The sequence below is a fragment of the Myotis daubentonii genome, chromosome 2, assembly GCF_963259705.1.
Source record: "Myotis daubentonii chromosome 2, mMyoDau2.1, whole genome shotgun sequence".
Classification (NCBI taxonomy): Eukaryota; Metazoa; Chordata; class Mammalia; order Chiroptera; family Vespertilionidae; genus Myotis; species Myotis daubentonii.
In genome coordinates this window covers 15,198,052-15,222,230 of record NC_081841.1, presented here as the reverse complement: position 1 = coordinate 15,222,230, position 24,179 = coordinate 15,198,052, and the positions used below count along the sequence as shown (strand labels likewise).

The 24,179-nt window shown below is 36.3% G+C and overlaps 2 protein-coding genes across 8 annotated transcripts in view; one reads left to right on the top strand and one right to left on the bottom strand.

Annotated features, from left to right (window-relative positions):
- The window catches only part of NUP37 (nucleoporin 37), a 38,843-nt gene extending 26,931 nt beyond the window's left edge, over positions 1-11,912 (bottom strand). Inside the window, exons 1-5 of one of the 4 annotated variants that reach the window (XM_059681833.1) lie at positions 11,805-11,912; positions 11,025-11,124; positions 10,136-10,363; positions 5,522-5,646; positions 1,369-1,441 (exon numbers count right to left, since the gene is read on the bottom strand). In XM_059681833.1, the coding sequence (XP_059537816.1) occupies positions 1,369-1,441; positions 5,522-5,646; positions 10,136-10,291 (354 nt within the window). In that variant the 5' untranslated portion in view covers positions 10,292-10,363; positions 11,025-11,124; positions 11,805-11,912. Of the gene's footprint in view, positions 1-1,368; positions 1,442-5,521; positions 5,647-10,135; positions 10,364-11,024; positions 11,125-11,800 lie in introns of all 4 variants that reach the window. The other 3 variants (XM_059681835.1, XM_059681832.1, XM_059681834.1) reach the window with 3 other exon arrangements.
- Positions 11,913-11,915: 3 nt separating this feature from the next.
- Positions 11,916-24,179, top strand: part of PARPBP (PARP1 binding protein) — a 44,225-nt gene continuing 31,961 nt past the window's right edge. For 2 of the 4 annotated variants that reach the window (XM_059681828.1, XM_059681831.1), the window contains exons 1-5: positions 11,916-12,067; positions 13,369-13,521; positions 14,544-14,700; positions 22,546-22,779; positions 23,388-23,495. In XM_059681828.1, the coding sequence (XP_059537811.1) occupies positions 14,548-14,700; positions 22,546-22,779; positions 23,388-23,495 (495 nt within the window). In that variant the 5' untranslated portion in view covers positions 11,916-12,067; positions 13,369-13,521; positions 14,544-14,547. Of the gene's footprint in view, positions 12,068-13,368; positions 13,522-14,543; positions 14,701-17,546; positions 17,585-22,545; positions 22,780-23,387; positions 23,496-24,179 lie in introns of those variants that run through there. The other 2 variants (XM_059681829.1, XM_059681830.1) reach the window with 2 other exon arrangements.

Sequence of the window (24,179 nt, the reverse complement as noted above, 5' to 3'; positions counted from 1 at the left end):
GAGAGAGAGGCAGAGAAAGAGAGAGAAACATCTATGTGAGAGAGAAACATCGATCGGTTGCCTCCCATATGTGCCCTGACAGGGATTGATCCCGAAAGCCAGGATGCTCCAATCAACTGAACCACACCTGCCAGGGCCCACTTTTGTTTCGTGGTGAGAACGTTTAAGATCTACCCTTAACAACTTTCAAGTATCTAATACAGAATTGTTAATTATACTCACCATGATCTACACTAGTCCCCAGAACTTATCCATCTTATGATTTCTAGTCCCCAGAGGTTATTCATCTTATGATTTGAAGTTTGTTCCTTTTTGCCATCATGCCCACATTTCCCCTACTCCCCAGCCTGATTTTAGCTGCCATTCTACTCTGTTTCTATGAGTTAAGCTTTTTAAAATTCCACATTTAAGTGAGATCATACAGTACAATTGACCCCTGAACAATGTGGAGGTTAGGAGTGCTAACCCCTTGAGCAGTCAAAAATCTTGACTCCCCCAAAACTTAATTACCCTCAGTATCTGCTGGGGGTTGGTTCCAGGACTCCCTGTGGATACAAAAATCTGAAAATGCTCAAGTCCTCTATATAAAATGGTATAGGTCAATGCAAACAGTTGCCCTCCACATCAGTGCACCCCCAACTATGGATCGAAAATAGTACAGATATTTATTGAAAAAAAGCCACGTGTAAGTGGATTCATGCTGTTCAAACCTGTATGGTTCAAGGGTCAACTGTATTTGTCTTTCTCTGTCTGACTTATTTTACAGAACTATTTCTTACAATAGAAAACTCACATATAGGGCTTAGAGTGTACAAAGCAGTGTTCTAAGTGTTTTATACAAATTAGTCCATAATTCTATGAAGCAGATGCTATGATTATCCCTATTTTTACAGGTAAGGGAATAAACATAGAGGCTAGGAAAGTGACTAAAGTCATACTGTTATTAAAGTGGTAGAGTTGGGCTTCAAACTCAGGCGGTTTGACCTTGTATCTGTGCTCTTAACAAATTTGTAACCCTGCCTTGCACTATGCTGTAATGACTGTTTCTTTGAAGTTTTACTGGGACTCTATATGTCTTCATGTCTATTATACTCCTACTATATACCAACTGTGAATTTCGAATTCTCCCTCATTTGTTGTGCCAACCTAATATTTTAATTTAATCAGTGATATCAAATTAATATTCTGCAATCCTTACTAAGAACCTAGATACTTAGCCTAAAATAGAGTAAACGAGACCCTAAATCACATACTTTAAAGATGACCATAAAAAAATCATCTTAAATTAGGATAAATCTAATTTAAAAAAGCAAGAAATAATGTTTTAAAATAAACTATAAATTTAGAAATTATACTTGTCAAGCATACCTTGTATTCATTTTTATCTTGAAGATCTGATGTAAACAATCTAATTTTCATATCAGCAGCTGAAGTACAAAATCTGGAAGCAAAAGAACAAACAAACAAACCCACTTTTAGTCTCTGTAAATGAAAGTTCTCATCCGTACCTTCCAAATTCCTTCTAGTCACCAAAGCTATTTTCATAACTCATAGTCATGCTTTTTTTTGGGCAGAAGGAGTATGTTGTGACTTTGTTATAAAAAATGTTACATAGCCATTACTGGAAGCAGAAGGGACTTAAATTTAAGAAAACACACAAAATTTAGTAATTCTTGATTTGTCTTTTAAAAAACAAAAGTGTTCAATTTTATTAAATATCAACTTAACTTTTAACTTTTTCTTAAGATCATAAAGGATGTGATTTAAAAAGTATCCTCATTTTAGCTAGGTCAATATTAGACATTAAAAACATCAGTCTCTGGCTTCTTCAGTTATCCATAAGCCTTCTCACTTGTTCTATTCCTCTAAATAAATTAAATCAGATGAAAGAAGATAAAAACTGGAATATTATTTATACTGACTCTACACTAAGGTATTTTTTTAGTAGTTCATCAATGCACAGTACACTAAAAAACAAAATCTAAGCAATAACTATTTTTTTTAATATATTTTATTGATTTTTTACAGAGAGGAAGGGAGAGAGATAGAGAGTCAGAAACATCGATGAGAGAGAAACATCGACCAGCCGCCTCCTGCACATCCCCCACCAGGGATGTGCCCGCAACCCAGGCACATGCCCCTGACCGGAATCGAACCTGGGACCTCTCAGTCCACAGGCCGACGCTCTATCCACTGAGCCAAACCGGTTTTGGCAGCAATAACTATTTTTTAAACTAGTTTGCCTTTAACCCTAAAATTATTAGATTCTCAGTATGTCAGATTATGGCTGGGGGAAAAATAAAAATTATATTTATATATTTTTTAAAAGTTTATTTCTAATTGTCTTAGGTGAATGAGTATCAAACAGACCTAAATTTCCTTAGTTCTGACTACATTAAAGTTAAGCATTTTTTTCTTAGCTAATAAACTTATTCAACAACATTTAAATAAAATAAAAGCAAGGCTCCTAATGTGTTGGTACATCTGTTACCATCTCTTCTCAGTGATTGGGTTGGGGCACACAGAGGACCGCAGTGATATGCAAGGTGAAACAAAAGTAGGTTTACAGTTGTGAGTATAAGAAACATAGAATTTATTCTTGTATTTTTATTTATTAATTATTGTATTGTTTTCCATCCAAACGACTATAAACCTACATTTGCCCCACCCTACACATAGCTCTTTTGGGAATGGATGCTATATTTCATATATACAAATAGAAGGTAAGAAAAACTAAAAAAACAAAACTTAATCTACCTAATTGTCCTGTTTGAATCTGTCCCATTATTGTTTTGGGTATTCCTTATTTCCCACACAGAGGAAACTCTGGAACAAATTTGCTACATTCCTAATGTGAGGGTCTCTCCTAAAGCAGGTTTTCTCATAGCTACGTCATAAAGAAATCACTGAAAAGTCTGTTCAAAATTCATCTCTAAAACAGATAAAGTCTATTTCAGAAGGTTTTAAAAAGAAATATCTCAAGCAAAGGTGTTTGTAAAGAAGGTATAACTACTATGAGGCCAACTTCAGTAAAAAAAATGTGTACAAAAAAAGTTATAGAAGTCAAAGCACTTTTACTTAATAAAAAATAAAGGAATAATTAAAATAAACAAATCACAAAACTTCGTGGTCAACTTTGTGTTGTTCCACTTTCCTCTAAATCTTTGCTGCTTTAGTTTAAACATGTTTAGGGCATTTATATCATTCTTTAAACCAGAAAACCTCAGAGAACTGAAGTAAGATGAACAGTTTATTCTCCATCAAGTGGGTATGGAAAAAGAGAAAACAGAGGGATGGAGGGAGAGAGAAAACAGAATTTAAGGCAACTAAATGCTAAAGATAAAATATAAAATATTATGAAGAGATTCTAACTGTAGGATAAAAGTTAATGATGATAAGAGAAATATAAAGTTATACCTCAGTCATCTTGATAGACTACTATTTAGTCATGAAAAAAGACTACATATTGTGAAATGCCATGAAACAAATGTAAAGGAAAATAAAAAGTATAAAAACTTATATATACAGTTTAATTAGAATTGTATAAATTTACCAACAAAAATGGAAAAAGTATTAGGTGTATAGCTGGCATCTAAAAAAATTTTTGTATATTCTAAACTTGATATAGTAAGTGTGTATTATTTTTATAATAAAAATAATTTATTTGAAAACAAAACTGTGCTGTCAGCTTGCTCTAAAAATATTATTTTTAAAATTAATGGCTGGTTTATATTTTGAATTTATAATTTATATTGCTACAGATCCAAAGTAGCTTTGAGGCAGCTAATAAAAAAGCAACAACAACAACAAAGATGAAACAATACAGCAAATCCATTAAAAAAAGGACAGGAGGGCAGGTACGAAACAAAACCATGAGAAGGAGATGGTTTCTATAGCTTTCAAAATCTCCTCCGGAATGCAGAGAGACTGATGACTGACTTTTTTTTTTTTTTAGCTCCAGGCTCTGAACATTTCCTTTTAATATAAAAGGAAATGAACAGCACGCTGGCTATTAACAATGACATATGTATGTTGACAAGAACTGTTATGTAGATTATTCAAAATTCAGGCAGCTAACACCTGGAAAAGCTTCTAGAGCAAATCATAGAACATGTTCACAATCTTGCTGTAGGTGAAGATTCTGAAGGCAGGAAATAGAATGCACACTGAAAAGTGCTCAACATCATTAGTCATCAGGCAATGTCATAGTGGTAGCAACCAGAATGTTAAAATTAAAGATTGCCAACAATAAATGCTGGAGAGTAGGTAGAGCAATTGAACATCCTTAGATTATTGGTGGGAACATAAAAATGATAGAACCATTAATGGAAACTGGTACTTTCTTAAAATGTTAAATACACATCTCCCCTCTGAGTCAGTAATTCCACCCCTATGAAGCCATTTATACAATAAATCTGTATACAGAGATGCTCATAGCAGCTTTAGTCATAATAGCTAAAACTGAAAACCGTCTGATTTCCACTTATAGGAGAATGCTTATAAATTGCAGCATATTTATACAATGTAATGGAATACTCCTCAAAAATAAAAAAGAATCATTGGTATACACACTATGGATGAATCTCAAAAACATTAAGCCAGACACACAAAAATTATATTCTGTATGATTTCATTTATATGAAGTTCTAGAAGAGGCAGAACTAATTTCTGGTAATAGAAATTGGATCAATGGTTGCTTTGGCAGGGAATAGGGGGCAGAAATTGACTGGGAAGGAACATAAAGAATCTTTTACGGTGACAGAAATGCTAAGTGAGTGGGTTATACAAGTGTCTGCATTTGTCAACACTGATGAAACTGTACCCTTTAGAGTTTTGAGCTTCCCTGTATGTACATTATCCCTTAATTTTAAAAAATTAGGTTAGCTCAGTAAATGCTAACTTGTGGATGGCTAAATACTGTTTACTAAAAGACATATCTTTTAGCCGTGGTATTTGTGGAAGCAAGGTTAGTGTTTTGTAACAAACCTTAAATACTCTGACATATTATGGCCCTTATGAAGGTCTTAGCAGGCAGTGTTATGGTTTTTCTCAAAAAGCAATTATTCTTTTCAAAGGCCTTCACAAAAACTGAAGTGCAAAGATTAGATTAATTTTATGTATTGTTAACCATAAAAATGTGACCTTGGGTTATGTATAGGGCAGTAAGGTTGATTAATGACTCAATCAAATTTAGTTCTTTTAACGGACTTATACTTTCAATAAGTGGCACACTTCGTGAAGAATCTGTGAAGACAAAATGATTCAGACGAATCTCAGGTAGAGAGCTTTGTCGTCGGCCCAGCCATGTACTCAAGCCATCATTGCTATGACTACATATTTAAACCACAAATTCAGACAATAAGCCTAAATTATGAAATAATAGCAAATGTTAAAATATCGACTATCTAGAGCTGGAGAAAATGGAAATAGAGGGAAAAAGTCCTCAATGATCCAAGGCTTCAGATCAGTTAACACAAAGGACATTAATAAATATTGCACTTAATAATAACTTTAAACTTACTTGATTACTGGAGGAAGTGAATCAAGTCTAGTCTCTGGGCTCCAAGCTATGCCACCAACTCTGATTCCATGGTGAATTGTTTGTAGTGTTTTATAATGAAGGCCTTCAATGTCTGCTTCTTCCTCCTAAGGAAACAGAGTCAATGTTATAATAAGTTATGAGAACAAACATTGTAATACTCCATTTTGTGATAATAAAGAATTTACCAGGAGACTATGTACAGTGAGTCCTCACTTAATGTTATTGATAGGTTCCTGACTTTGGGCAAAATGATGTATAACAAAAACAGTTTTTTCTAGAAGCTAGTTAATATAAACAAGAGTTAAGTTCTTATGGCATATTTCTGGTCACCAAAACATCACCAAACTTCTAAAGACCCAAACAACTTCTAATATTAAACATTGAACTGTGAGCTATACCTAATTGTAAGAGCCTAAAGTATTTACTATCTGGTTCTTTACAAAAAGTTTATTAATAGACTGTTTCCTGTAGTAGAATATGTGCTTCAGAGTGAAGAAAAATGACCCCACAAGGAAGGCCTCAGATGTAAGGAACAGTGACTAAAATAAGTAAGAAGCAAACAGGTGAGTAAATTAAACAAATGTTAGCCACATGAAACAACATCAAATTTGTGGGTTAAAAAAAAAATGATAGCTAAAATATGACAACAGTAGAAGTCTGGGGGGGGGGTGATAACAGTTCATGTGTCAAAGGTCCCTGTTTTGTTCATAAAGTTAAAGATATTATTTTTGACTTTGTTTAAGTATGCATGTTAAAGTGTCTTTGGTAACCATTAAAAGAAGAAAAATGGCATGTAAAACATAAACTTTAAGGAGAAAAAAAAATGAAAGGAGGGGGGAACAAAACAGAAGACAACCCACCCCCCACATTCCAATGTTTTCAATAGTAAAAAACTGTAAGTAAACCAACAGTGAAAATAAATGAAGTAAAATATGGAGGAATCTAACACATTTATCAATAGCAACAAATTGGAGAACACAATACAGAATAATTTCATTGATATAGTTTAAAACATGAAAAAAAATATTGATTTTCACCACCTATGGTAACTCTATAGAGAAAAACAAGGAATTGTAAAACACAAAGATTCAGACATGGTTACTTTTTGGGGGTGAGAAGGGCAATAAGGGCAGGATACCCAAGGGGCTTCAAAAGAATTGCTAATATTCCATTTCTTAAGCTAGGTATATAGGAGTTTATTTTATTATTATTCTCTATACCATATATTGATAGTATATACTTAAAAACACATTTTATAAGCTTAAAACATTGATTTTAAAAAATAAATAAACCATGGTTTTATTATTTAAATCAATACCCTGTGTCTGAAGACAAAAGCAGAATGGTTCTTTTTTTTTTCTTCTCCTTTTTATACATATTTTCTATTGATTTTTAGAGAGGGAAAGAAACATTGATGTGAGACTGATGGACTGACTGTCTCCTTCCCACCCCCTACCAAGGATAAAGCCCACAACCCAGGCATGTTCCCTGACCAGGAATTAAACCAGCAACCTTTTGGTGCACGGGACAATGTAAAACCGAGCCACACTGGCCAGGGCAAAAGCAAAAATTTTCGTGACAAAATTTTCCAAAGGGATCTTCTATGTTAAATGACTAGTTTTTTTAAATAAAAGTTTATAGGATTATAAAATAGCAGGAAAAAATCTAGAGCAGGTGAAACTCGATTATTTAATGGGACACATGTGTCTCTATGGAAGGGAATTATCTAAAGACTTGTTCTAAGAATTCCATTCATCCTGAATCTAACTGCAAAGTTGTATAATGTGTACTTTAATTGAATTCCAGTGGATGTGTTGATTTTTTCAGGATAGCCTTTGAGATCTTAACAAAGTCATTTCACAAATACATTACACATCTCTTTCTCTACATAATTCAGATGTCCCTTGAAAATAAATTTAAATTTCAGATGAATTTAGAGTTAACAGCAAAAAGTTTTTCCATAAACGAAAAAAAGGATAAAAATGTATTTATCAAGGAAAGAAAAACACTGTCAAATTTTATTACTTCGTAATTTGTATGTCTAACTGTATGGCTAACAGCCAGATATACCAAGACAGCAACCACTAAGCAATTTTAAAATAAGGTTAGAAGCCTAATCATAGCTGATTTCATAGTTTGGGTTACATCTATTTTTCTACACTCGACAAATCAATCTTCTAAAAATGAAGTTTTTACCTTCAAAACAGACGTTATTTTGCTACTGTAACAATAGTGCTGACAATTAGGTCTTGTAATTTGTTATCCAAAGCATATATGGAATTATTTGGTGGTCATGGGGATAAAGAAATCCCAGGGACTGTACAGTCTGAGCTTTATGTATTACCAGTGAAATCTTTTTTTCCTGGCAGCAATGTCTGCCATTGAGCCAACTAAAAGGCTAGGGTGTGTGTGTGGTATAGGCAGAGACAAATGCTATTTTGGGTGTAGGCAGTATTGTATAGGCAGGAAATTAAGATACTTTGTGGAAAACTTGCCATAATACATATCATTATACCAGGCTCCAGCATATTTGAGGTTGGAGCCAAGCCAGGTTGATGAAAGGGCTATTCTAAGGATTTGAAATGGGCAGGCTTTCCTATCACACCCATTTAAGGCCAAGTATAGAATTTTAGTTAGAGGAGACTGTAAAGTTCACCTACTCTGTTTCTTTCACTGAATGCTTAAATCCCTGGTACATCATCTGAAAACAAGAGTTTGCGCAACCCTTTTCTGAACACTTTCAGTGAGAGGGAACTAGCTACGTCTTCGGGGGAGATTATTCCATTTAGGACAAATCGAATTATTAGAAGAGTTCTCTTTAACATGAAACCAAAATCTTTTTACATGTAAATTCTACTCATGACTTCAAATTCTGCTTTCTGGAACCACACAGAGTAATAAGTCTAATTCCTGGCTATGGCTGATTTCCCCTTAGGGCAGTGGTTCTCAACCTTGGCTGCACATTAGAATCACCTGGGAATCTTTTTAAAATCCTGATTTCTGGGCCTCATCCTCCAGATATTCTGTTTCTTTGTTGGCCCCACCCCATAACAAAGAAACAGAATTTCCGGAGGATGAGGCCCAGAAATCAGGATTTTAAAGATTCCCAGGTGCTTCTAATGTGCAGCCAAGGTTGAGAACCACTGCCTTAGGGGAACAGAAGATTTGGCATCACTCTTAATAGAACTGACAAATAACGCAATACTTTTACCATTCTGAGTCTAATCCCTCTTTTATGCAAAGTTTTAAATATTTGAATACCACTCTGAAATTTGTCTTCAAGTACATTATCTCCTTTAAATCTCCACAGTGCTGAGAACTGAAATAAACATTACTGCCACTTTATAGAGAATATAGAACTGTGCAGTCCAATATAGCAGCTACTAGTCACATGGGGCTTTTAAACACTTGATATATGTATAGTTCAAGCTGAGACGTGTACACTTTATAAAGTGCAAAATCCACACTAGATTTCAGACTTAGTATAGACTATAAAATATCTCAATTATTTTTCATATTGGCTGCACATAAAATATTGTGGATATGCTAGGTAAAAAATTAATTTCATCTGCTTTACACTTTCCATAATGTGGTTACAACATTTAAATTTATATTTGTGGCTCACGTTATATTTCTATTGGATAGCACTGAATTAGCTCTCTTTGGCAGTTTAATCATTGCACTGATTCATGTGAACATCCAGGTGATTAAAAACTGGAAGTCACAATTCTCCCTTTTAGCTCTAGTAATCTATCATATTAAGACTTATATTCATCTTTATTAAATTTTAGCTTGTTCAACTTGACACATTAATTACATACATTATATAGTATTTGGATTCTGAGCAGAGTCTGACATACATTATGTGCACAGACAGCATATTAAATGAACTCTGCCATCCAAACTATTAGGTATCCTTCACAGCTTGGTGCTCTTGCCTGAGTCAAGTGTTCTCATCCAAGTCCCAGTAGAGGCCTTAATTCATTACCGATGACCCTTTGAATAGACTTAGAACTTTTCACGCTCCCTCTCCTGCCTACAAATAGGACTTTTATAGAAGTTTTCTTATTACACTGCTTACATTTAAACATCTCCTTGAGGGCAGGGTCCTTGCTTTTATAAACATATATTTATTACCAGTGCCCACACCAGATACGAACTTCATAAATATTTGACAGATATATGACATCAATCAATACTACCGTTCAACTTAAATTTCCATCTTTCAAAAGAACACGATCAGATTCTGAAAAATGCTTTGTTGAAATTCAAATTCATGATATTGATAGTGTTTTTTTCACCAGTGTTAGAATAAGATTGCCTTTCTGATAGGAATGAGGAAATCTTCCAGTTTGATTTACCTTAGTTTTCTCTCAAGACAAGAGGGAGGCATGAAATTAGGTAGTATGGAACTTGAAGCTTCTAACATGAGAGACTAAGAACAATGTCTAATACTGTTTAACTAGATAAAATAATAACTTCAAAGGGAAGCAATATACTTTCAAAGTTTAGCAAAAGTTTACCAACATTTGCGTAAGCTTTCTTATCAGTGAAATATCTTCATTGTCATTCACTGTAGTTTCACACACTCACCTGAAACGTGCACGTGCCAATGACCACGTAATTATTGCCACCATATGCAATTAGGTTTCCGGAATCCCCGGTGTCAAAGGGATTAAACTCTACCACATGCACATAATCTTCACAATCCACGGTGTAGGCAGCATTCCTTGTGGCATCTTGCTTCATCTTGTATGTCAAAGCTTGAGCAGTTGTAACAATAAAGTAGCCTTCAACTGGACAAGGTCATGAAACTGTGAACTATAGCACAGACACAGTTAGATAGAAACGGTAGAAAATATTATTCACTTTCAGCAAATGAGCAAAATAAGAATGGAGTATTGCACATGCCACAGACAGCAACAAAAAATTTAAAGAACTTATTTAGATACTTTGTGAATGATACCGAGCAGCATGAATCACTATAATTTTCTTTACGTTATCTAAAAAATATAACATTTGAAGAGGAAATCACTTTAGTAAACATATTTATGACAAATTAAAGATAGTTAACATTTACAGGGCATCTTTTTGCCGGTGCCATGTTAACCATTTTACTGACAATATAGCATCAACTATTCCTATAAACCTTAGCAGCGGTTCTCAACCTGTGGGTCGCGACCCCTTTGGCGGTCGAACGACCCTTTCACAGGGGGTCGCCCAAGACCATCCTGTATATCAGATATTTACATTATGATTCATAATAGTAGCAACATTACAGTTATGAAGTAGCAACGAAAATAATTTTATGGTTGGGTCACAACATGAGGAACTGTATTTAAAGGGCCAGAAGGTTGAGAATCACTGCCGTAGAGGGAGGTACTGCCCATGGTTCCCATTTTACTGATGGGGAAATCAAGGCTTCAGGACTTAAAATTAGCTTTCCAAGGCCATAAGATGAGTCAGAGTTTGAAAACATTACCACGTGTTGGACGCCAGTGCTAGAGAAGAAAAACGCAGCTCTGGGCTTCGCGGGAGCTCACAATCCGGGACAGGTATGGTTCAGCGTGAAAACTGCTGCACTACAAACAGATACAAAATATGGGATATGGAAGGAGTGACAAAATGTGTTATAAAAAATAATATTCTCATAACCTGCACAAAAACGTCAACTAAGCTGTCGTGGTCTGGTATGCACTCTGGATGTAGCATTCCCAAAAGAGACATGGGTTCTATAGGTTTTTTTATTTCATTTATTTTATTTATTTATTGGACGCAGAAGTTATCCTGAAAACAGCTGGGCTCGATTACAAACATATCAAGTACCCGATGAGGACTTATTGGGAATCAGATGAGTCCCACCTCAGAGAGCCAATCCACTAGTGACCTTACAAGCGGGCATCTGGGATTGGGCATTTGGTTTAAGGCGACCAGCCGTCCGAAAGGCCCCCAGGGGCACAGAGGTGCGGGAAGGCAGGAGACCCGCGGTCAGGACACTCGGTCTAAAGCAGTGCCCGGTCTCGCTACATTATCGGGGTCTCACGGCGCGCGGGACACGTGCCTGGAAGAGCACCGGGGAGGGAGTAAGAGGCGGTCCTACTAAGAGCCCAGATGCCTCCCCTTGTCCCAGGCAGATCGTGCGAGACCCCGCTACCGCCTCCCCGAGCCCGAGGTCGGAGGGAAGAGGGGTGGAGAGCCGCCTGGGGACGGCGGGGCGGTGGGTAGCAAAGCGGCGCGGCCCCCTGGGCTCCGCGATACGCACCGGAGGGAACCGGGAATCGCCAGAGAAGAGTGGGTATCCGCGGAGGGCACTTAGAGGCTCGTGTCGACTCTGCTTCCGGGTCAGAGGGCGGCAGCGGCGATTGGCTCTCAGGCCGTCCCGCGAGATTTAAAATGTAACCCGCGATGATTCAAACAGCGGAGAGGCTGTGCGGCTGGGAAGGTCCCTGCTTCAGCTGGTCCTGCACCTCCCGAGTCTCCCCGAGCCAGGTGAGTCTGACCTCTCCTCCATCCGCATGTCACATGGTAAGTGGTGATTCAAGCCGCGGGTTTTTCGGTGACAGAAAAGCGCCGAGTGATCGTTAAGTTAATTTTGCGGTGGCTTCGTTCTGCAGCCAGGTTGGGTCTGGGTGTATTGAACGGAGTTGACAGTATCTACGAGTGGGTGGGGCTGGAAGTCCGAGGCCCATTGAGTGCTCCTTAGGTTCATTAGGCGACAAACCGGGGTTCTAGTCCCCAAACCTACGCAGACTCCAGTTCTGCTGAATTCGCCCTCTCCCTGTTAATTCCTCCCTAGGAACTTTTTGGACCTGCATTCTGACAGTGATTGCAGCAACGACTGCCATTTGTGTTTTTTTTTTTTAAATTGCGCACTTACTAAGTGCCGGGAACTAGGTGGATTATTTACTTGTCTCTCTAACGGCTCATAATCTTATGGGATAGGAGATATCCTCCCCGCTTTACAGATGAAGAAATATGCTCATCAGATATTTTAAATACCGAAGGGCATACAGCTAATAAATGGGAGAGCCTGCATGTGGACCCTGATCTCTCTGACGCAAAAGTGGAGTTCTTTTAATCATCTCACACTGCCTCCCCAGTGACAGTTTCCTGTCTCACAATGTTTGTTTGCTTCAGTGCGGCTTGGAATCCAGTTTTTTTTTTTTTTTAAAACAAGTGTTTATGATCTCGGCCACCTTTTACTGCTGGTTTTGTGTAGTGCAGACTGACATTCAGAGGGCTTGCATATTCGTTGTCTCACTGACTCCTCATAACTGGCTGGAAAATATTATTCCTGTTTTCTTTTTGATGAAACCTCTACCTAGGCAGTCAGGTTAAAAGCTGCCTAGGCTCACACAGCCAGCTAGCTACTGGGAGAGTTGAGACTAGATCAGGGTTGGCAAACCCATGGCACTGCCTGTTTTAGTGCATCCAGTTCCCAAGCTAAGAATGGATTTTGCATGTTTAAATGGTTGGGGGGTGGGGGGGGGTGGATCATTAGAAGAATGATATTTTGGGATGTGTGAAAATTATATGAAATTCAAATTTCAGTTTTTATTAAGTTTTGATGAAGCTCATTTGTTCATGGGTTGTTGGTGGCTATTTTCTCATGGCAAGGTCAGGTTGAGTAGTTGTGACAGAGACTGTATGGCTTGCATTCCTCAAATATATGCTATTTGGCCCTTTCCAAAAAGTGTGCTGACCCCTAGATAAGATTGTTGGCTCTTATATGTGCCAGGCACTGATCTAAAAGTTTCAGTTATATTTATCATTTACTTTTTACAAAACTCTATGAGATAGTAACTGTTATTATTTTCATTTTTCAGTGCAACGAAGCTGAGGCTGGGAGAGGTGACATAACTTGGTAAAGATCTCACAGCTAGCAAGTGGTGAAGCCAGGATTCAGAACAGTGTAATTCTAGATTCATCTTCATTCTAGCAATCTGAACTCTTTCTGCACTGGCCTTTAAATAACACTAGTAAGTCATTTACTAATAAAGATTTCTTTCAGGCACACTGATCATTACAGAAGCATTACTTCTTCACTTTCTTTTTTATTTATTATAAGAGATGAGGGTGATATTTTTAAGAGAAATATAATTCTTAGCTATTCACTAGGAACTGTATTTAAGTAGATATTTTCAGTCTTATACCTGTTCATTTAAGTTGTGTCACTGATTGTGTCTTTAAGTTATTATTTTGTAAATGGCATATGCCCATTTTCTTGATCATAGAAACCCAAGATACATAGTAAACATCTGAGGTTTTGTTCCAAAATCCAAACTCAGAAGGAACCTATGTGTTCAGCATAACTATATTGTTGTACAAACAGCTTAAGCACAGTGAGCCACTCTTACTAGAAACCCTCCTGAAATCTAAGTTCCCCGATGTCAGTCAAGGGCCAGCCTTGTAAGCAGGACTTTCAAAGGATAGTAATCAGGCCTGCTGTATTAACTCTTTTTCTGCACTGGCCTTTCGAGGTCTAGGCTTGGAACTCCCACAGTGCCATTCTTGCTACATCCTGTTGGTTAAATCAAGTCACAAGGCCAACCAAGATTCAAAGGGATGGAAAAATAGACAATCTCTTTTGGGATAATACAATGATGGGAAGAAATTGGCTGCCTCCCTCCCCAGTCTACCACAGATATTACCATCTATCGTAAAACAAAAAATTTTAAACACAGTTTTAATTAGCTATGTGTCTATAATTATAAGTTTGCAGAATTGGTGTACCTATTTTGTATGAATTTTCAGATCGAAGGTTGTATTTTGTTATTTCAAACGATTTGGCTTAAGAAAGCGAAAGGAGAGGAAAATATGATTGGGGAGAAATTGTTTTTATTCTGTTCTCCTAAATTTCATGAAAAGCAATCTTTGTAAACATGAGATGACCTCTTGTTCATTACTTATTTTTCTCTAACTCTTGCTTGCCTTATACATGTTCAATATTAATTTCCAATGAAAATAAAGCATTTTAATATTGCCTTCTGTCCTACTTTAGGAGGATGGCTGTGCTTCATCAGAAGTCTGTCTTGGATATGATTAAAGAGTTCAGGAGGAATTGGCACACGCTTTGTGACTCTGAGAGAACTACTGTATGTGGCGCAGACTCCATGATCTTGGCATTGCAGCTATCCATGGCAGAGAACAACAAACAGGTTAGTAGGCTATATTTAGGTTCACTTTTTTTTTTTAACAGTGAATTTTAGTTGCTGCTATTTGAATAAACTTCATTACGTTAATTTCTTTGCAATAGATGACCTCCTATGATAATATCAATATACTTTTTTCACAAATGGCTCTGCATACCTATGTCAGAAATTACTATTGGATTTTAAGTTATTTGTTTCAAAATTAAGGCCTTCATATGTATAATTCAACATAGGACATACACATTTGATGTTTAATTTGAAGTTTTAAGTTAAACCTGCAACTGTTATGATTATTATGATTAAAATTACTTTAATTTTATAAGACTTCCTTCCCTAAAAAGATCTGGAAAGTACACATAGATAATGTTTATTTAAATATAACCAAAGTATTTTATGAATAATTTAAGATTTCATAGTATAGATTAATTGTTCCTAGACCAGGCTATGGATCAGAATCATTTGGGAGGACTTTTGAAATATATTGAATACTGTGCCCCAGTCTTGAAATTCTATTCTCTGAATCTGCACCGAGACCCTGAAAATTGTCTTTTTTAAAAATCTCCCTGAAGTGATTATTACATAGTTGGCTTGGGCCAAACTACTGTTTAACATGGGCTCTACCTAGAGGGCTAGAGGTGCTCAGATGAGAGATGAAGTGGTAAAGAATTTTAGATAATATACTTAAAGCAGTGGAAATCTTTGGATGGGAAGGTTTTAAAAAGGGATGAAGTAAGGGGAAAGCTCAGAAGAAGCATCCACAGGGAATCAAAATCATGAAGATGGTAAGGAGACTGTCTTGACTAGAGAAGAAGATTTTTGAAGGATGAAGTTGATTTCCATGGGTCTGTTGGGCTAGATGGTTGAATTACGTTCTGGTGAATTATTTTAATCCTGTATGTCAGTAGTTCCCAGAATTTTAGATTTCATATATCAGTAAACTTTCCAAAAGAATTAGACATTGACAGATTTGAACATTTCCCATGTTGACAAATAAGGCTATTAAGGAAAAATAATTAATAGAGCTATCATTTTGAAAAAGGAAGACTATTTTAACACCTAAAAATTAGAAATTGTATAATCTTAAAATAAGAGGTGGTCTTTCCTCTGCATGAATAGTTGGCAGTTTTACATGTTTAAAGCAATGTACTTTAAGATAAATTTTGAACATAAGATATTTTTGACAAAATTCTATCTTTTGTAGATATTCTTTCAACAAATACTGAGTTTTTACTATGTGCTAGACATTATTCTGAGCATTAGGAATATAATATTGAAGGAAATCCCTGCTCTTATGGAAATAATTGTCTAGTCAGGAGAGATAACATTCTAATAAATAAGATATTTAGTGCTTTAAGTCATATTAAGTGCCACAGAGAAGAACAAAACAGAGTTCCAAGTAAAGGGTGTATAGAGTTTGGGGTAGAGGAGTTCTTGCAATCTGAAATAGGGTGGTCAAAGAGGCCTCATTTAGAAGTTGCCATTTGAGCCAAGATTTGAATGAGTGAAAGGAGGAGTTAGTCATGGGAATTTAGGCGGGAAGGTACTACCAGGCAAAGGGAACAGCAGATGCAAGGGCCCTGAGGTGGGAATATGCTTGGCATGTTCAAGGAACCATAGGGAGGCCGATTGCAGCTGTTTAAATAAATGTTAATTTCTTCCCTCTATTCCTCTCTTTCACAGATTCATTCCTTTCTCCTTCCTCCCTCCCTCCCTTCCTCCCTCCCTTCCTCCCTCCCTTCCTCCCTCCCTTCCTCCCTCCTTTCCTTCCTTCCTTCCTTCCTTCCTTCCTTCCTTCCTTCCTTCCTTCCTTCCTTCCAAATCCTTATTTAACCATTTATTTTATTTTATTTTTAAAAATATATTTTATTGATTTTTTTACAGAGAGGAAGGGAGAGGGATAGAGAGTTAGAAACATCAATCAGCTGCCTCCTGCACACTCCCTACTGGGTATGTGCCTGCAACCAAGGTACATGCCCTTGACCAGAATCGAACCTGGGACCCTTGAGTCTGCAGGCCGATGCTCTATCCATTGAGCCAATCCGGTTAGGGCATATTTAACCATTTAGATGTCCTTTCCTTAAATGTGTTTATATCCTTTGCTTATTTTGCTGTTGCGTTGCTTTGATCACTTTCTTACTCTTTGAAAGAATTCTGCATGTATTTTAGATACTCTTTGTTTTATACTTTGGTGCTATCTTCCAATGTGCTTGATTTTACCAACTTTAGTTGTTTCAGCAGTATTCTTATGCTAGACCTCTCTACTAAGTCTTGCTTTGGTATGGTCAAGTACTCATTGGACATTTTACCTTGATGTCCCATTACTGTCTCCACATCAGTTTTTAAAAAGAAACCACATTGTTTGCTCCCTCAGCTTACCTTAATATTCAAATTCTTAGTCTCAATGTTTGTATTATTGCTCACTCAGTCGCTGAAACTAGATGCCTAAGTGTCATCGTAGCGTCTCTTTGCTTCCCATTGCAGTCCATATTAAGTCTTGCTTGAGCATTTAAAAAAAAAGTCCTTTTTAAAAAATTCTTTATTGTTTAAAGTATTACATATGACTCCTTTTCCCCCCCGATTGATTTCTCCTCGGCCACCCTCACCCCCCAGCTCATGCCCTCACTGCCCTAGTGTCTGTGTCCATTGGTTATGCTCATATGCATGCATACAAGTCCTTTGGTTGATCTCTTACCCCCTCACACCGCACCTTCCCTCTGAAGTTTGGCAGTGTGTTCGATGCTTCTCTATCTCTGGATCTATTTTTGTTCATCAGTTTATGTTATTGATTATATTCCACAAATGAGTGAGATCATATGATATTTATCTTTCTCCAACTGGCTTATTTCGCTTAGCGTAATGCTCTTCATGTCCATCCATGCTGTTGCGAATGGTAAGAGTTCTTTTTTTTTTTTCAAACAGCAGCATAGTATTCCATTGTGTAGATGTACCACAGTTTTTTAATCCACTCATCTGCTGATGGGCACTTAGGCTGTTTCCAAATCTTAACTATTATAAATTGTGCTGCTATGAACATAGGGGTGCATATGTCCTCTCTGATTGGTGTTTCTGATTTCTTGGGATATATTCCTAGAAGTGGGATTACTGGGTCAAATGGGAATTCCATTTTTAATATTTTGAGGAAACTCCACAGTTTTCCACAATGGCTGCACCAGTCTGCATTCTCACCAGCAGTGCATGAGGGTTCCTTTTTCTCCGCATCCTCGCCAGCACTTGTCGTTTGTTGATGATAGTCATTCTGACAGGTATGAGATGTTATCTCATTGTTGTTTTGATTTGCATTGTGCTTCTTTTATAATCTGAAGAAGTTGTTTTAAGGTGGATAATAGATTCTGAGGATATTGTATACATGGAATGGGCTAGCTGACGGTTAAACCTTGGTGACCATACACTGGGAAATGAGGAGAGAGAGAAATTGAGACAATTATTAGGAGCTGCTATTTAGTGATTGAGAACTGTTGTTCTGGAATCAAACAGAGCATACAGAGCATGTTCAAATCATCTCCTATTGTTTGTTTGTTTGTGTATAAATAATTGAGAAATAGATATATCAACAAGTTAAATAAAATGCAGCCTGAAAAAATTTAGTTCTCACTGTAAAAATTTTGACATATTAAAATATACAATCCAAGTCAGTGTTTCTTCAGGACTTGTCTGTGTAGCATTCATTCGGGATTTTTTCCTACTTGCTAATTCACTTTATTACCTGTGAAAGTTCAGACTCTGGGTGGGAAAAGGGTGAGTGGTGAATTGCAACTGAGTTTTTCACAATTTGTGTAGGTATGCATATGTGTGGAGATGGTGGTTGCATTTCTGTTTTACTTTAACTCTCTATGTACAGTCTTAGCTTAGGCATTCCTCACTGTGCTCAGGCTTCCAAGGCACCTAGAATGAAACAACACACACATATCCCTGCAGGTGCATTCATAAGTAGCATACAGTAATAACAGGGTGGAGTTGGTTGTATATATCCTTCAACTATTTTGCACCCAGTGTTTGTGGTCTACTTATGGTTTTTAATTCTCTGAAGTTTGAGTCCCTAAAGTATAATCCTTATAACTGAATTTGACTGCCGTAAAACTTTTGAATACCTAGCAGAATTGTTAGTCTGTCTATTGGTATGTTTGTTTTCTTAACGGCTTTAGTGGGGAAAAAGAAAAGGTATATTAAAATAATCTTTGAGTGTTAGATTTTTGACATGTTTTTAGAGGAGCAAGATTTTTTTAGCTAAAATCATGTAATACCTCTCTAGTAGTTTTATACTGCTAATGATTTACCTGTTTTAGATTCACTCACTATTGACTTCATTATGTGACAAATATATATGACTTCATTAGGTTGCAAATAATATTTTAGCCTTTACTGTCTTTGGAATTGGCCTCATAGTTTGACTCTGTCATGCAATTACATTATAAAGGCTGTTTTTCACCTTAAAAAGCCTTAAGAACATTACAAATGTTCTATTGAATGAAACAGACAAAGATATAAACTTATAACCTCGTGGAAAGCCACCACAGCACCTGTGGTTGACTGACAGATTTGAAAATGACCTAACAGAGACATAACAAGAAGAAACAATTTAAAATCCTATATAATAAGTGTCCAGTCATCCGGTTGTCCGTTCAACCAATCAATAGCATAGTAATATGCTAATGATATGCTAAGGCCGCTCAACTGCTCTCTATGACCTGCACTGACCACCAGGGGACAGATAGTCCAGTGGTCGACCAGTTGCTATGACATGCAGTGACCACCAGGGGCCAGATAGTCGAGTGGTTGACCAGTTGATATGATATGCACTGACTACTAAGAGGCAGACACTCAACGCAGGAGCTGCCCCCTGGTGGTCAGTGTGCTCCCACAGGGGGAGCGCTGCTCAGCCAGAAGCCAGGCTCACAGCTGGTGAGCTCAGTGGCAGTGGTGGGAGCTCTCCTGCCTCTGCAGCAGTGTTAAGGATGTCCTACTGCTGGCTTAGGCCCACTCCCCGAGGGCTTCTGGACTGCAAGAGGGCGCAGGCTGGGCTGAGGGACACCTCCCCCGCCCCCAAGTGCACGAATTTTGTGCACTGGGCCTCTAGTTGAATTATAATTATCTACCACTCCTCCACCAGCAAACAAACTGACTGTTATTTTACTTGATAAAAAGAGAAGGGCAACTGCCATTTTTGATTACCTACTATTTACAAGGTGTTATTTAATCCGTACAATCTCATTTTATAACCAAGGAAATTGACTCAGAGGGATTTCGGTATCTTACCCAAGTTCACACAGCAAGGAGAGGAGTGGGAGGAAGAGATAGAAACATAAATGATGAGAGAGAATCATTGATCGGCTGCCTACTGTGTGCCCCCCACAGGGGATCAAGTCCGCAACCTGCATACGTGCCCTGACCGAGAATCAAACCATGACCTCCTCTTTGATAGGTCAGTGCTCAACCACTGAGCCACCATGCCGGCTGGGCACCATTAATGCTCTTAACACATTTCGTACCTCTCAGGAGTTTTCTCGTGTTTCACGCGCCATCTGTTAAGGACCGCTCACGAGTGTTCTTGTTTTTCACGCCCATGGAAAAAGGAGCGAATCTAGATACTTACGTAAATTTTGTTTGGTCCCTCTTCATAGAGGAAAATGTTTTATGCGGTACCATACGTTAAAAAAGTATTAGGAACTTTAATTGTTTAATTGTTTTTGTAAATAAAAATGTTATAATTATTGAAAAACAACACCTAAAGTGCATTATGATGATTTAAATAACATGCAGTTTGCCCAAAAATGTGCAGTCCCTGGCGTATGTCTTAGAGATTTCTAAGCGGTACGCAATGTGTTAAGTAGACCTGCTATCTTTACTCTTTAGATAATAAGAATTCCAGCTAGTTAAAAATGTGAAATTTATTTAAAATTTTGAATAATAAATAACTTTGATAAAATATACAAAGTACAAGTGCTCTGAAAAAGTGTAACTCTTGCTTTTTCTCATTTTATTCTTGTGAAATATAATCCTTCGGTTGTCCATCAAAGCATTGAACATTTTGAACTTCCTTCAAATAGTAGCCAGTTGGCATGTTTTCCTAGCAAAACATTTTCTGATTTGACCACAGACTCTCTCTCAATCAGTTGTTACTCGTTTGAAAAATAGAATATGCTGTCATGGTGGGCACCTGATCCTGAAAACTGATAGCTGGAGTGCAATTTTATTTGGATTTAAAGTGTTTTTACAATCTCAGTATAAACACTTAATCTAGTCAGAGTCTTTTCTCAGGAGATCAAGAGTTTGCATAGTTCTCCTTTTGTTACAGTCAACAGAATGAGAATAAATTATATATTTACATTAAGCAAAAACTTAATTTATTTTTACCATGAAGGACGTTATGCCAAAATAGTTTTAAGAATTTTTAAGATAAAACAATTTAGTTTTAAACTAAATAAGTGGATTTATTTAACTTAAATACCATTTGGAGATTTAATAATATATAACCTTTGTAGGGTTGGTGAGTAAAGTATACAATTTTTGATTCAATGTTTGGATTATGGATCTTTGGTTTGAGAGTTGATCTTTTTGTTTGTTCATGGAACTAATTTCATGAAGTATAATTAATTTTCATAACTATGATATAACAGGTCCCTACTCTAAGGACAATAAAGATGATTTTCTTAATTGCTTTCATATGGATGAGTAGACAGTTAATTTTTTTAAGGCAGGTTCTACACTTTGTCTTAAATTTAAATAGTAATTGGAAAATGTGACTGATCTTTATAAAGCATATAAAGATAGATATTTGAAAGAGTCAGATATTTAGACATAGTACTACATCATATGATTCTATTTGATTTCTTTCTGTTATTCTTCATTGGCTAAATATGATGTTACAGTTTAGTTCCAATAAATTATAGTTCTATTTAAATATCCACCCATCTTAACGTGCAATTAATGGAAAGATCTAGTTGTTAGCAGAAACTACTAATATATTAATGGAGCTTAACTGTAGAAGACAGCAACATTGATATATTTCACAAAACCACATAGGGATGCTAATAAATATTTCTTATTCATGAAGCATTGAAGAGGAGCAGTTAGAATTTTTTTACTGAATTGGAGTTGGCATTTTGTGGAGGACACCGTTATTAATACTGGGGGTATAAAGTGGGAGCAGAATGCAATCAATTAGAAAAAAAAAAAACAACCACCCTTCAATATGCCCAATTTTGAACAATTTTGCTTAATAAGTAACATCTGTCAGCGTAGAGAAAGAAACCTGACTCATTTGCCTATAGTTTAGTGTGTCCCTGAATAGGGAAGAATAAAAATCCTCCTTTGACCCAAAGTTTTAGCACTGGTGTTTTGTTTTCTCTACAAGAATAATGAAATGAAACATAGTTTTTAAAAATTTAATTTTTCTGATCATATTTTAAGATTAACTCTTGGAATAGTGTGTGGTATATGTGGTATGTGGGAATTCACTATGACATTGATAGTTTTTAAATAAGAGATTAAAAATATATTAGCTAAAAGAATGAATAGGAACAAATATTAACAGAATCGAATGTTTCCCTAATCAATAGTACTTAGCTACAGTTCACTGCCCTCCTGTTGCCCCACTTTGAGTACAAATTTAGTGAAGTTCAGGTAATAGACAATGTCTTTATATTTGCCAGTTTTGTCATGTGATAACTTCCCATAGTTGTTCATATTTTATAAAATCATAAAAATCTTTTTTTAATATCTGGTTTTAAAATGATTTCATAAGTCAACTTGGATGTTCTCTTTAATTTCACAAGAATTTAATACAAAATTCAACCGACTTTATCTTTTTATTTTTGACATTATCTTTTTCAGCACAGTGGAGAATTTACAGTTTCTCTCAGCGATGTTTTATTGACCTGGAAACGCTTACTACAGGAGAAATTGAACTTACCAGTTGAAAATATGGAAGTGATTGACCATTATGAGGACATTAGGAGGACTTACGATAATTTCTTAAAAAATAGTAATATGTTAGATCTGATCGATGTTTATAAAAAATGTAGTGCTTTGCCTTCTAATGGTGAAAATAATGCCAACATATCTCCCGTAAGTATTTTTTAAGCAATTCTAGACTAATCAAATTAAAATTTGACTAGGTTTATTTTTAATTCTGGTATTAGCATTTATAGTAACTTGATAATGCTTTTGCTTTTTGGATCATGTTAAAAATGGAGACTTTTGCTACCTGAAAGCTAGCTAGTCATTACTTGGAAGAAAGGTTTTGGTGGTAAACTTTGTTGAACTTGGGTTATTATTATTTGGTTTAAATGTAAGAATAGCTTCTTATTACAGAAGAAAAATTTTAATGAAGAAATCAGTCCAAATACATGATTTCTTTTGATTGATTGATTGATTTGAGAGAGAGAAAGAAAGGGAAAGAGAGAAACAAGACTTTTATTTCTTTTTAATTTTTTTCCATAAAAAATAAAATACTAAGATTAAATTTCCAAGGTCATCTTTTAACTCTAAACTGGAAAGTAATGGAAGCCTTTTGTTCGGAAGTGTAATTCCATGTCTACATATTGTTGACTGCCAACAAAGGTTAGGTAAAATGCTGTATACTAGAACATCAGTGACACTGGGTAGTCCTAGGTGTGAAATTTTTTTTATAGTCGGCATATCATTTTACTAGTAATGTCCTGTATTTCCTACAGAGTCAACTACGGGATTTTCTGTGTAGCAGACAGTCCACAGTAGATGATGAAACTGGTCTTTCTGTACTGACATCACCAATGAGTAAACACAACCAGGATAATGAAAAGGTACTGATAAATTGTGAGTAAATTAAAGCAGGATATGATCCCCTTCAAATCACTATGAATTTGATTATACATACAGTCACTATTTTTTTTAAAGTTTTATTTTGTTTACATAATACTGTTTGCAAAGAGGAATACATTGAAGACTGGTGAGAGAGAGCATATCAATCAGTTATTTCATGGTTTTGGGCCAACGTAACAGGCACTGTACAAAAATAGGTATCACTCTAAGTATCAGAAAAATGGTTGAAGATCCAGATTGCCAGATTTCTTTGAATCTTTATATGGTGTCTCTTGGTTACTGTGCGGGATTGGTTCCAGGACTCCCCTTGGACACCAAAATCCACGGATGCTTAAGTCTCTTATATTAAATAATTTATGTAGTATTTGCAAATAACCCACACACATCCTCCTATATACTTTAAGTCATTTCCAGATTACTTTTAATCTCCAATACAATATAAATGCTATGTAAATAGTTATACTGTGTGTTTAGGGAAGAAAGACAAGAAAAAAATCCGTATACATTCAGTGCAGATACAGTCATCATAGGCCTCATAGTCAACAACAATATAACCTTTTAAAAATTTCAACTATTTTCCATCTGTGGTTGGTTGAAGCTACAGATGTGGAACCTGTGGCCACTGAGAGCTGACTATTTGGTAAACTTCACATTACTGTTTTGTT